Source organism: Gymnoscopelus microlampas (genome assembly GCF_963454915.1).
Source record: "Gymnoscopelus microlampas genome assembly, chromosome: 20".
Classification (NCBI taxonomy): Eukaryota; Metazoa; Chordata; class Actinopteri; order Myctophiformes; family Myctophidae; genus Gymnoscopelus; species Gymnoscopelus microlampas.
In genome coordinates, this window is record NC_139957.1 from 18,656,509 (window position 1) to 18,668,318 (window position 11,810).

General features: G+C 40.6%; 1 protein-coding gene across 1 annotated transcript; it reads right to left on the minus strand.

Annotated features, from left to right (window-relative positions):
* Window positions 1–322: 322 nt before the first annotated feature.
* On the minus strand, window positions 323–4,298 carry tdrd6b (tudor domain containing 6b; the record flags this gene model as incomplete). Its single annotated transcript, XM_084044554.1, has 2 exons — window positions 323–357; window positions 827–4,298. The coding sequence occupies 2 exons, from the start codon at window positions 4,296–4,298 to the stop codon at window positions 323–325; spliced, it is 3,507 nt and encodes a 1,168-aa protein (XP_083900680.1).
* Window positions 4,299–11,810: the final 7,512 nt, after the last annotated feature.

The following is an 11,810-nucleotide window of genomic DNA, read 5'->3' on the forward strand; positions in this document are numbered from 1 at the left end:
ATTTCCGATATCAACCGACACCGATATATGCAGGATTTCTTCACCAAAACTAATGTTACACATATCTCCTGTCGTGGAATTAACAGGGCTTTTCAAATGTAAACATTCTGAAATGCTGAAGCCTACAGCAGTTGAACTAATACAAAAACAATACCCATATTTTCCGATATTACATTTTTACGTTTCATATTGGCCAATATTATCAGACATCTCTACCGTAAACCCCCCATACACTACTAGACAACATAAGTCAAACCTGATATAAAAACAGTATAAAACTGCCATTTCATCACCTGCTTTCATGGTTGTGGGTCTAACATTCTCATCCATGCCTTGGACCCCATGATGATGCTAAACCTGAGAGAGTAGAACATGAAGGTACAGATAATAAAACAAACTTTATCCAACCCCAACTTTTCATACACAGGAATGCAGCTCAAAAGAAAAAATGTTCAAAGGGTACGGATTACAAATTAGAACAAAAACATCAGAAAGCCAACCAATCTGACATAAATACATGTCTAGTTCTAGAAGCAACAATAGTGTATATACTAGTAGGAAAAAAAGCGAGAAAGGAGCGCATCCGTTTGGCTGGGGTAAAAATCCCCAACAAGGTGCTCTTTGGTACAACTGGGTGACAAAATTAATGCAAAAAAGGATGACCAAGGCACACTTCTGGAAAAAATAAAAAGCCTTTAATAGTTTGGCTAATGCATAGCAATATTCTTGCTATGCATTAGCCAAACTATTAAAGGCTTTTTAATTTTTCCAGAAGAGTGGCTTGGTCTAATCCTTTTTTTGCAGGTACTGTATATAGTTGACTGACCTGATTCAGGATGGCTGACTGCTGCCAACTCTGCATCATCTGTGGAAGACACTTTCCAATAGCTTTCCATCAATTTATTCACATCCATCTCCCCAAGCTCAATTTTCACGCTATATTGAGGAATCCCACTCTCCAAATTATCCTCCACATGCAGTGCCGTCAAATGGAGCCGTTTATCGACAATACGATCATAGAAAACATCTACAGCACTGTCATCCCAGGTGCCCTTGGACTCGTCAAATCCATCCAGAGAGCACAAAAAGGCCTGTGGAGCCCTCTCCATCAGAGTGGGAGGGACTGACTTCACATCCTTGATGTCAACTTCAGACTCATTTCCATAGTCAATAAACAGGACGTAGAGAAGATTTCCAGTTTTGCGAATGACCTGCGCTCGGTACCACAGTTGGTCCTCAGAATAGAGCGCGAGACAGGCACTCCCAGGTTCCAGGGTCTCTGAATGGGACACATCCTGCTGTCCTGCATGACCAAATTCCTGAACCAGACTACACACGCTGTTGAGTTCCTCAGAGTTGGCAAGCTGACACCAGAAATAATAGGGTGCTGCTATGGAGGAAGAAAACACTTCCTCTTTCTTACGTAGAGAAATATTTGGATTTTTGTAACTACAGATGGTGACATTTGCCTCAGGGCATTTAACCTGTGTCACATCTGACTCAAGTGGACCACTTTGGACTAATGTGTTTGCCAAAGTAATGCCTTGATCCTCCAACACGATGTCCCAAGTATTTCCGGTCTCCTTAATGAATGTGCATGCAAATGTCTTTTCAGGATTCTCTGTTATGGCCTTTTTAAATCCAGACACTGCATCCTCATCCCACTGTACATCATTGTTGCATCCTCCCTCAAGTGAGCAGGGAATGCTGAACCTTGGACTCACTGCAAACGTCTTGTCAAGGTAACGTGTCTTGAGACATGATACTGCCAATTCATTACCATGGTCTATAAATTCAACACTAACAATGTTGTCTTCAAGTTTGTGCTTGACAGCTGCTCGATACCAGGAATTGTCATCTGGAAATTCTGCGAGAAGCAAATCGTCAATCTGAAGGTCACTAAACTCTACTGGTGTGTCACAGCATGACTGGGGTTTATTTAGTTTCTCTTCCAGATGGTATATGTCATTTTCTTCATTTTGTAGATGAACAAAAAGACTGGAGGGGCTGTTGAAATGAGACAGAAACACCTCCATCACAAAGCCTTGTTTAATGAGTCTTGGAGGCAAGTCATTAATTCTGATATTCCTTTGCTTGTTAGCTTGTTTTCCATGTTCTTGTGGCGCAGAGATTGAAGGTGCGGACTGTCCATCTGTCCTGACTTCACCTTCGGCACACATTCCATTACTGCTTCGGACTTCATTTGGTTTCACCATCTCCCTTAATGGTGGCACAGTCTCCTGCATTTCAGTTTGACAGCTCTCTCTTGAAACACCAACTATAGTGTGTTTTTCGCTGTAAGAGGGGTCGTGTTGAGCCTTATGGACTGAGCCAGCTGGCTTCGGTTTCACCTTTGAGATCCTCTCTCGGACTTCTTTGTTGACATTTAAGCTACCATCATAGAGTACAACTAGCAGCTTTCCACTGTGGTCTTTTGCTACCACTGAAATGGTGAAGAAGTTGTTAACAGCATGATATCCAAACCAACTGTTGACCTCGTCTGGCACATCTTCTGGTACCTCAAACAGTGCGAGTCGAACAGCCTGCACAGGAACAGATTGGACTGTACTTGCTTGGAGAGGAATGGGAAGAATATCAGATTTGTTTACTACGAGGATGTCACCATAATCTACAAAACACACCTGGATGTTTGGATGCGTTGCTATAATTTGACCTCTGTGCCACTGATTGTCAGTGTATTTGGCAAAGCAAGGGGTGTCGAGCATTAGTGGGTGAGCTGTGTGTTGCGGTTGGTTACACAGCTGCTGAATCTTTTCTGACAGTTCATCATAACAAATGGAATTTCTGTTCAGCTGGCAATAGAAGTGATGAACACTCTCAGAACACGTTATCCACACCGGTTCTTTCCGTCCCACCTCAATGTTATCTGTACAATACTTGTATGGATCACACACAAGCAGAATTGGATACTCCTGGACCAGATTTTCATCAGGAGTATCCTCCTGCACTGAAGAAGTGCATGAGGAAAGATCACCATTCTGGTATATTTCAGGGTGTGGATGTTCCTGTTTAATTTGTGCTTCTTTACACACTGCCATCTTCATGAAACATTTGTTGATGTTTTCACTGCAATCTCCATAAAGTGTCACATAATAGATGCCATTTGGTTCATCAAGTTTCTCAAAATTGGCTGCGACTGACTTGTGCAGGAGCACTGATTTCAGGTAATCAACTTGCTCTACAGTCCATTCCACGTCCTCTTCTGCTACTCCATGGAGGCAACAGCGGAATGTTACTACTGGCATCCTGACAAATTTTCTATGAAGTGGTCTGATGTTGCATACTGGGACAACTTCACTCCTTCCATTATCAACATGCAACACTTCCACAGTGCCATCACTTGTCACAATGTCATGCTTTAGCAGAGAGCGATACCACTTGCCGTTTGTACCTTTTGCTGCACATGGAGCACAACAGGCCTGTGGCTGTTCCTTCACTACAGTCAATGTCCCTTCATAGTACTGCTGAAGCTGCACTGATAATTTCCTCAGCTCGGTGGAGAAAATTGAGAGTTGGACAAAAATGTGCCGTGCATCACTCATCTCCGTAACTTCAACACTTTCAAATGCACCCATTTGCAGTTCTGGGTAGAAGTACTGCTCAAGTTCCAAGTCAACATCGCTTGATTTGTCCTCTGGCTTTTGAGCACTGGCTTCAGAACCCCCTCCTTTAGATGAACGCTGAAACGAAAGAACAAGGCTTTTAAACTGGTCAGATGGAATCTTCTTTGCAAATCCACGTTGACGCATGTGCTTAGAAACAAGTGGAATGCTGAGGACAATAATTCTATCTGCCATCAGTACATCCTGAACCGACCCACTGATTGTCTTGCCAGGTAACGATTTCAAAAATGTATCTTTTTCAGAACATTTATTCTCAATGAATTGAACATTAGCAAGAACGCAGTACTCCATCTCAGGGGTTAGAAGAAAAAAGTCATCTTGGCCCCACGCCAACATGCTACTTGTGGTGATGTGGTCATGTCCCTCATCAATGAGAAAGACATTGTAATTTTGCCTGTGAATTGATTTAATCCGAGCTCTGTGCCATGTTTCATCTTCTTTCTGTACCAGACACAGGTCTCCAGGTTTGCCTTCGGACTTACAGAACCGCTGTTTGGGATTCTGAATGTCCTTTCTCATTTGTTCATAAACAGGTTTGCGTCCATCATCGATGTAAGCCCACAAGAAGACAAGACCGGAGGGGGTTAAGTTTACCCGTGTGATAAGAACAGACACTTCCTTGTATGGTGTTGGAAGTCCAGGAATTGAACACATTTTCATGCCGTGTGAAGATTCACCTGGAGAAAAAAAAAAGCAGAAAGACATACAATTCACCATTCATGAGCTATTGCAAATATAGGTCTATCAGTTTATAATAAACTATATTTACCCAATTTAATCTAAATTTATTTTGAAAATATGAATGATTTTATGACATAGTTTGGCCCACTCAAGGATACTTTAATTCTGAAACGGCAATAGATAAAACTTTTGTGTTCAAGAGATACAAATAAACTAAACCACTGTGTGAGGACATATTGTACATAATATGTAGGCTAATACAATCATGATACATGTGTACTGTTGGAAGTTGTTGTTGATATACTGGTGGGTGGGCCTAGGCCAGGGGTCTTCAACGTTTTGCAGGCCAAGGACCCCTTAGCTGAGAGAGAGATGAAGCAGGGACCCCCCATTACATAAACTGCTCAAAAAGGTTTGGAAACTTAACTTCGGTCAATTATATCCCCCCCTTAATAATACCAATTGGTATTGTGTTTTATATCATTTTTATCGTTGATTAGTCACCTTTACAACGAGGTACAGCTTGTAAGGATGGGCATTCGTGGAATGAGCACCATTCAAAGTAATGGGGCGATAGAAAAGAACAGGGCAGCCGTGTCCATTGAGTTCAATGTCATCTGGGGGTCCCCAGATGACATTGAAGTGACAATTTAAGTACTTTTAAAACCTCAGAAAAGAGAAAAAGACCATTGCATCAAAAGTAATCAACAAACTATACTATAAAAACGGGTCACAAACATTGGCCAAATTGTCAAATAATATAAGAAAGAGGTCAAAATTATGCTGTGATTTTCACAATTTATATCTGTGGAAGTCAAACAAAATGTTATGCCTCAACTCCTACATTCCAAGTGTTTATCAGGGGGTGGGGGTGGGTGGGGGGGCTAGCACCTTGCAAAACATGCAACAGTGCAGGTTCACATCACAACCAACTCCGATGCTATAATGTATATAATAATATACATCTGGCATGATCTAGTCTATAGCAAACAGTAAAGTCCTTTCTGATTGTATTGTATTAAACAACGTCTAACATTGTTGCAGCTGTGCGGAAAGCTTGGATTATCCTCTTGGTATCTGTCAACTTTTTGTTTCATAAGAATCTACCGTCGACATGTTATAATGAGCTACTTTCTGTCAATACATTCCGTGCAAGTGGTCATTTTTCTAAGTGTTGTAGTTCGGAAGCGCTCGTTTTCAATAACGCAACGTCCTGCTGCATTATGTGCAGTTTTGAAACAGCCAGGTGGTAGGCCTACGCTGCAGGACGGTTGAGTGAGTCCCAATACGAGCGCTTCCAAACTAGCACGCTTAGAAAATTAATCACCTGCACGGAATTTATTGACAGAAAGTAGCTCCTAACATGTCTACGGTGGGTTTTTATGAAACAAAAACTTGACAGATACAAAGAGGATCACCCAAGCTTTCCGTACAGTTGCAAGGTTGGTGAGTTTAACATAGTTTAATACGCTCAGAGAATTCTCTTTGGATTAATGGGCTGTCAAGGGGGTTGGTATTGCAACTCCAGATGGCAAATATTATGATAGCATCTAAATGGCTTGCGACTACAAGACCACATAGTTGTTCCGTTCATAATCACAATTCATAATGCATTTCATCTTTGTAAATAATATGCCTATATGCCTACAGTAAACATTCTAACAACACATTGTGATTTCCTATGAACTAGAAGTTATTATAGCCTCTTGTTTCCTCACCGTCTGATGTAGGCTGTAGCAGACATTTGTTTGCTCTTGGGCGGCACTTTAACAACCACACTCCTGTTTTGACAAACCTAATTAGAGTTAATTGGGACCAGGTGGCGGGGGGGGGGGGGACAGGTACGTGAAAGGGCGTCCTCTTCTGCACCAGTGGTGTAAACTTTGTAGTAACTAAGTAGGCTACATTTACTCAAGTACTGTACTTAAGTGGTTAATGTTGAGGTATTTTTTCTTTACTGGAGTATTTTCAATTGTCAGTACTTTTATTTCTACTCCACTACATCTCAGAGGCAAATATTGTACTTTTACTACTCCACTACAATTATTTGAAAACTTTACTTTGTAGATTTTGATTATTATTACAAAACATGCATTAACCACTTCAGCCCTATACATTTCGGCCATTTGAAAATAGCCGATCTACAAGCTCACAGTGTCTCGTGATTCAACGCATTGTGAGCTTGTAGATCTGCTATTTTCAAACGATTTTTTAGACATGTTACACATTTGAAAACTTGTGACATAGGACGTTCTGCATAATGAGTAGCCTACTTTCTACTTTTGGTACTTTAAGTACATGTTGATACCATATACTTAGTATAGTATATACCAGATACCTTTACTTAAGTACATTTTTAATTCCGGACTTTTACTTGTAACAGAGTAGGCCTACTTCTACATTACAATATTGATACTTTTGCTTGATTAAAAAAAAAAAAATGAAATCAATCAATGGCCAGATCCTGGCAAAACGTCCCAACTTTGACTCAAACTGGGCAGTTTGATGGATATATATATATATATATATATATATATATATATATATAGGGTTAGGGTTAGTTATAGTTATACTTAACAGATTATGAATTATGATTATGAATACTAAACATATGTACATTAACTGATACACTATAATGTATTATTATAGATTCAATTGCCCAGCAGCACATTAAATAATTTAAACCAGCCCCACCTTTACCATCTGCAATATTAAAGTAATGAACAACACATTGAAGCATTATTAATTACAATTCAATAATTATGATATGTGAAATGGGCCATTCTTTTAGTGTATATTTTGATGCCAATACTTACTTATAGGCCTACTTTAGGTCGGTAGGTCTAAGAGAAGGGCCAATCAGAAGAAATTGTTCAGTATGCTATCATTGGTAGCCACTCAATGTCTCAATGTGGAGGAGTTGTTGTTTTGTAGTATACCCATGAATTGTGTATTGTTTGTGATGTCACTGTTTATGCTCTTTATTGTGTGTGTGTGTGTGTGTGTGTGTGTGTGTGTGTGTGTGTGTGTGTGTGTGTGTGTGTGTGTGTGTGTGTGTGTGTGTGTGTGTGTGTGGCAAATATTGTAATCGTACGTGCAATGCAATTGCAATACCATTGTTGTAATGCAACATTGTGACACGTTGTGAGCTTGTATTTGGGGTATTTGTGGTGCTCTCTGAATAGACAAATCCAACTGATCACTTTGCAAATAACAGTGTGGACAGTCAGGCCTAAAGATCGGATTTTGGACCTATGTAGTCTGAACAAGGCCAAAGAGATCACATGGAGAAAAGGATCCGAATTCAGGAGAGCTATGCCACAGAGACCAGGAGCAGGTGATCAGGTGCTGAGCAGTGAGCACCGCACCACTCACCCAATGAAAATTCCACACTCTCTCTGGGAACATCCAAGGACAGGCAGTTTTTAATTCACTTTGGCTGTCATGCTAAATAATCTGCTTTGTTGGGTTCACACATGCACAGAAAGCTGAAATACAGGAGGAGCCATCCTCCTGGTTCAGATAGTTGTGATGCTGTGGTTTCTTTTCGGGTGATACCGTGGGATAAACCTCAATGAAAATGTCGCAGCACAGAAGGAACGAGATCCGATGGAATAATGATATTATTATCTCCAAGTCTTTTGCTTGATCAACTTCAGGAGTATTCACAAAACGTGGCAACTGAGTAGGTCAAAATACAGTGCCCTGAGATCACATAAGTACACACTTTTATACAGTAAATTCAAGACACGCGCTAGCTTCGCAGTCCCTCCTCCTCCTTATCTCAGCCAATCGGGAGCTGATCCGCTCCGGCTGAGTGCACAGCGAGTCTTGCTAGGCTTATCACACACATTTGCATGAAGGTAACTTCTGACAATACAGTTTATGTTCCTGTGGCCAAACTATAACCTAAAATGGAATATAATTATCTTTAATAAATCGTGTTCAGTATGTCCTGAGCTTTAAAAGGAGTGTAAAAATGCATACATTTATATGAATATACAACAGTTAACAAACAAGAATTTTAAGGAACAACATAATCTCTTCAATCGGACTGTTTTCTATCTAAAGAGGCTTCCTCTTTGATCAAACGGATCCCAAGACCTAATCACTGAGAACCTGTTTTATCTTAACTACTGTAAACATCTTTACCAGGATGTTTATACTTTAAAGGAAAATAGCTCTGTGTTCAAATCTAATGATTAGATACGTTTGTGGCCTACAGTAACTTATGCTATGAACATCAGATTACATCACCACTGTTGAGTGTTTAACTTTGTCCATTGTCTATCTAATCCTGAGATTTTTGGAAGAATGTGTCTTATTGAAGAAAGCACTTCAATTCAGAGAAACAGTTGCTGGTTAAGTTCCAAGTCAATCACTTCGGATGCTGTTATTCTGAATGAAATGACTATGCTATGTAAAAGCCCATGTATATCAATTTTAGCAATATGATGGTCTGGGAGATACTTCAATGCTTACCAGATTGCACCCAGACCTAGTGGTGGCATCATGGGTTTGATTCCTGGTTCTTGGGTCACAAAGATGTGCTCATCTCTCCCCTCTTTCCTGTCTCTCTTTTGGATTGCCAAATAAAGCAGTGTCTAATGTGAAGACATTTTGTGTCAAATAAGTAGCACAAATAAAACACAATTCAAGTTGTTTTGTTACCTTGATTAAGCCAAGGCCCTCGCTAACCACAGAGACAAAACAACAACCAAGTTAGAGATATGGGGGACCAAATTATTATGCTCTATACTTGACAGTGTATTTTCTAGATCTGTGTCAGGACCTTTGTGAGGTGCAAATATATAACTACATGCATCCTGTCACTGGATGCACGTTCATATTTCATTTTATTATCCTACTCTTTTAGATAACATCATTACGATGTTAGTCGGTATGTCAGTCCATCGACCTATTTGGTCCAAAACAACATATCTCAAAAACTACAGAATAGATTGCTGTGGAATATTCTGTGCAACTGAACAGTAAAGGATGTCTGATTTTGGTGAAGCCATGGCCTTTCCTTTGAGCCAAGATTTACACTTGCACAGTATTATCTCAAATTCCCATGGGCAGATTGCCATGAAACATCATGCGTTCAGCAAGGATGAACACTGCTGATTTTGGGAACCCGATGGCCTTCGTCACCATTTGACCAATCTTGCCTGGACACCAAATTGAGTTTGACACCCCTGCTCTAGCACCACCCTTAGGTCAAACCTTCCACGTACACATAAGTTATCTTAAAATCTAGACATATTGCCATTAAACTTGCTCAGCACATTCATGCTCCCTGGAAGCTGAGTCCTATTTGAGTGAGCCTGTCCTCCTACCTGTCTTTCTTAAACTATGGGTCTCCAACTGGCAGAGTAAAATGCATAACGTATTGTTGAACTTACTTTACCTAATAAAAATGGGTGTAGAGTTCCCTCTTTTTGCTGCGCTGGTGTCTCCTTAGCTCTGCCTGTATTCCCCTTCCCTCGTGGGTCACTCTAGCTGCATATAGTGTAATATTTTACTCACTGGTCATTCTGATGGCATTGCTGGGGCGGCAGTGGCTAAGGGGTAGAGTGGCCGGGTAGAGTGAACTGGAAACCGCAAGGTTCCCAGTTCGATCCCGGGCTGGGGCGCTCCCCCAGAGTTAGTGTCGAAGTGTCCTTGAGCAAGACACTGAACCCCTAATTGCTCCCGATGAGCAGGTTGGTGTCTTGCATGGTTTCTTCTGCTATCGGTGTGTGAATGTATGGGTGAATGGCACAATCAATGTAAAGCGCTTTCGATAAAAGCGCTATATAAATGCACCATTTACCATTTACCATTGATGCCATTCTGTTTGAATGTAGCATTAAATATGAAAACATTTCTATTTTGGTTGGTTTCCAGCCTCAGCATCAGGGCAAGGCAAGACAGCTTTTCCTAGTTAGGGTCAGGTACTGTACATTTAATGTCAACTGAGTCATTGGTATGTGTTATTGTACACTGCAAGATGCTTTTTGAGACATCGCAATAACTTTTAGGGTTGCTCATCTGCTGTGTGTGTGTGTGTGTGTGTGTGTGTGTGTGTGTGTGTGTGTGTGTGTGTGTGTGTGCGTGCGTGCGTGCGTGCGTGCGTGCGTGCGTGCGTGCGTGCGTGCGTGCGTGCGTGCGTGTGAGAGAGAGTGAGTGAGAGTTTTTCTGTGGACTGTGTACTTGAGAATAAATACAGTAACAGACAATGCTGAGCATGACCTCAGGTTTGCGCTTCCAAAAACTGATCTCAGAATAGACCAGCAACCATCCACACACCTTGTTAAGCCCGATTCATTCGTAGCATGACGCCGACACGCCGGAAATAGCACACATGCAAGCTCCACAATGCGTCACATCTGCAACGTGTTGTGAGCTTGTAGGTCTGCTATTTTCTGCGTGCGACACCACTGTGCAATGGAGCATATTTTAGGCTTTAGGATTGACTGAGACTAGCTTGCTCTAATCCTGATAGGTGCTTGTATATAAATAAAATATCATACCTTTAATATCCTGACAGTTCAGTAAAATGTAATAATACGTTAAATATAAATCCAGATGTAAATGTGAATATTGAGGTTGAAGGGGGAAGGGAATAAGCAATCAGGGAGGGTAAAAGAAAAATATATATTATTTCTGTAATTGCTTGATAAAATACGAAAACAAAATGTGAAGTGGTTATGAATACACATACTCTATGCTAAGGTTGGAGGGGCTCAGTTCCATCTTTTTCGACCTACCCAAACATTCACAGGTTGTTCACAATTTACTAAAACTGTAAAAGATAAAAGAAAAAGAAAAGCCAGCACTCTTGAAAAATTAACTCTGTCTTTCATGCAGCAATCACAAACATGTGTCATCATCAGCTTCATCATCATGGTCTTCATCAGCTTCCTTTCCTAATCAGGTCATCTCATCTTCAGACAGCGCTGGCTGTCTTTCCAGACATGTAACATGCTCAGTATGATCTGATGCGCACACAGTTGGTAAAAAACAACAACCTTAGAGACAATACTCAAGGGATGTGTCCCGTATTTCGTGTCATGGAAGGCTGGCTTTGACTGTCATGTAGGTGATTACTGATTACTTACGGTAAATCAATGGTTTTCCACTGCTGTCCTGGGCACACAGACTACTACTACAGTAGTTATAGAGTGAAATTATCAGTATTAATGAGAGTGTACAAATGGAATAAAATAATGGACCCTTATAATGTGTCTTAATGCTCTTGTTGAGAGAAATGTGCTACACAAATAAACTTGCCATTGCCTTGCCTTAGATATCCATTTGGTTCCATTTGTATACTTACTAAATTAAGAGTTAAATTAATACTCAGGATTTCACTATTTAAGTTCTTTACAAGATCTTTTTGCAGTTCATTTCTTTAGACGTGGTTTCCTAGCTCTTATGAAATTATTAGAAAAAGAGAAAGGAGAGCACTCAGTCAGTTGACATTTCAAACTTCACGTGTAT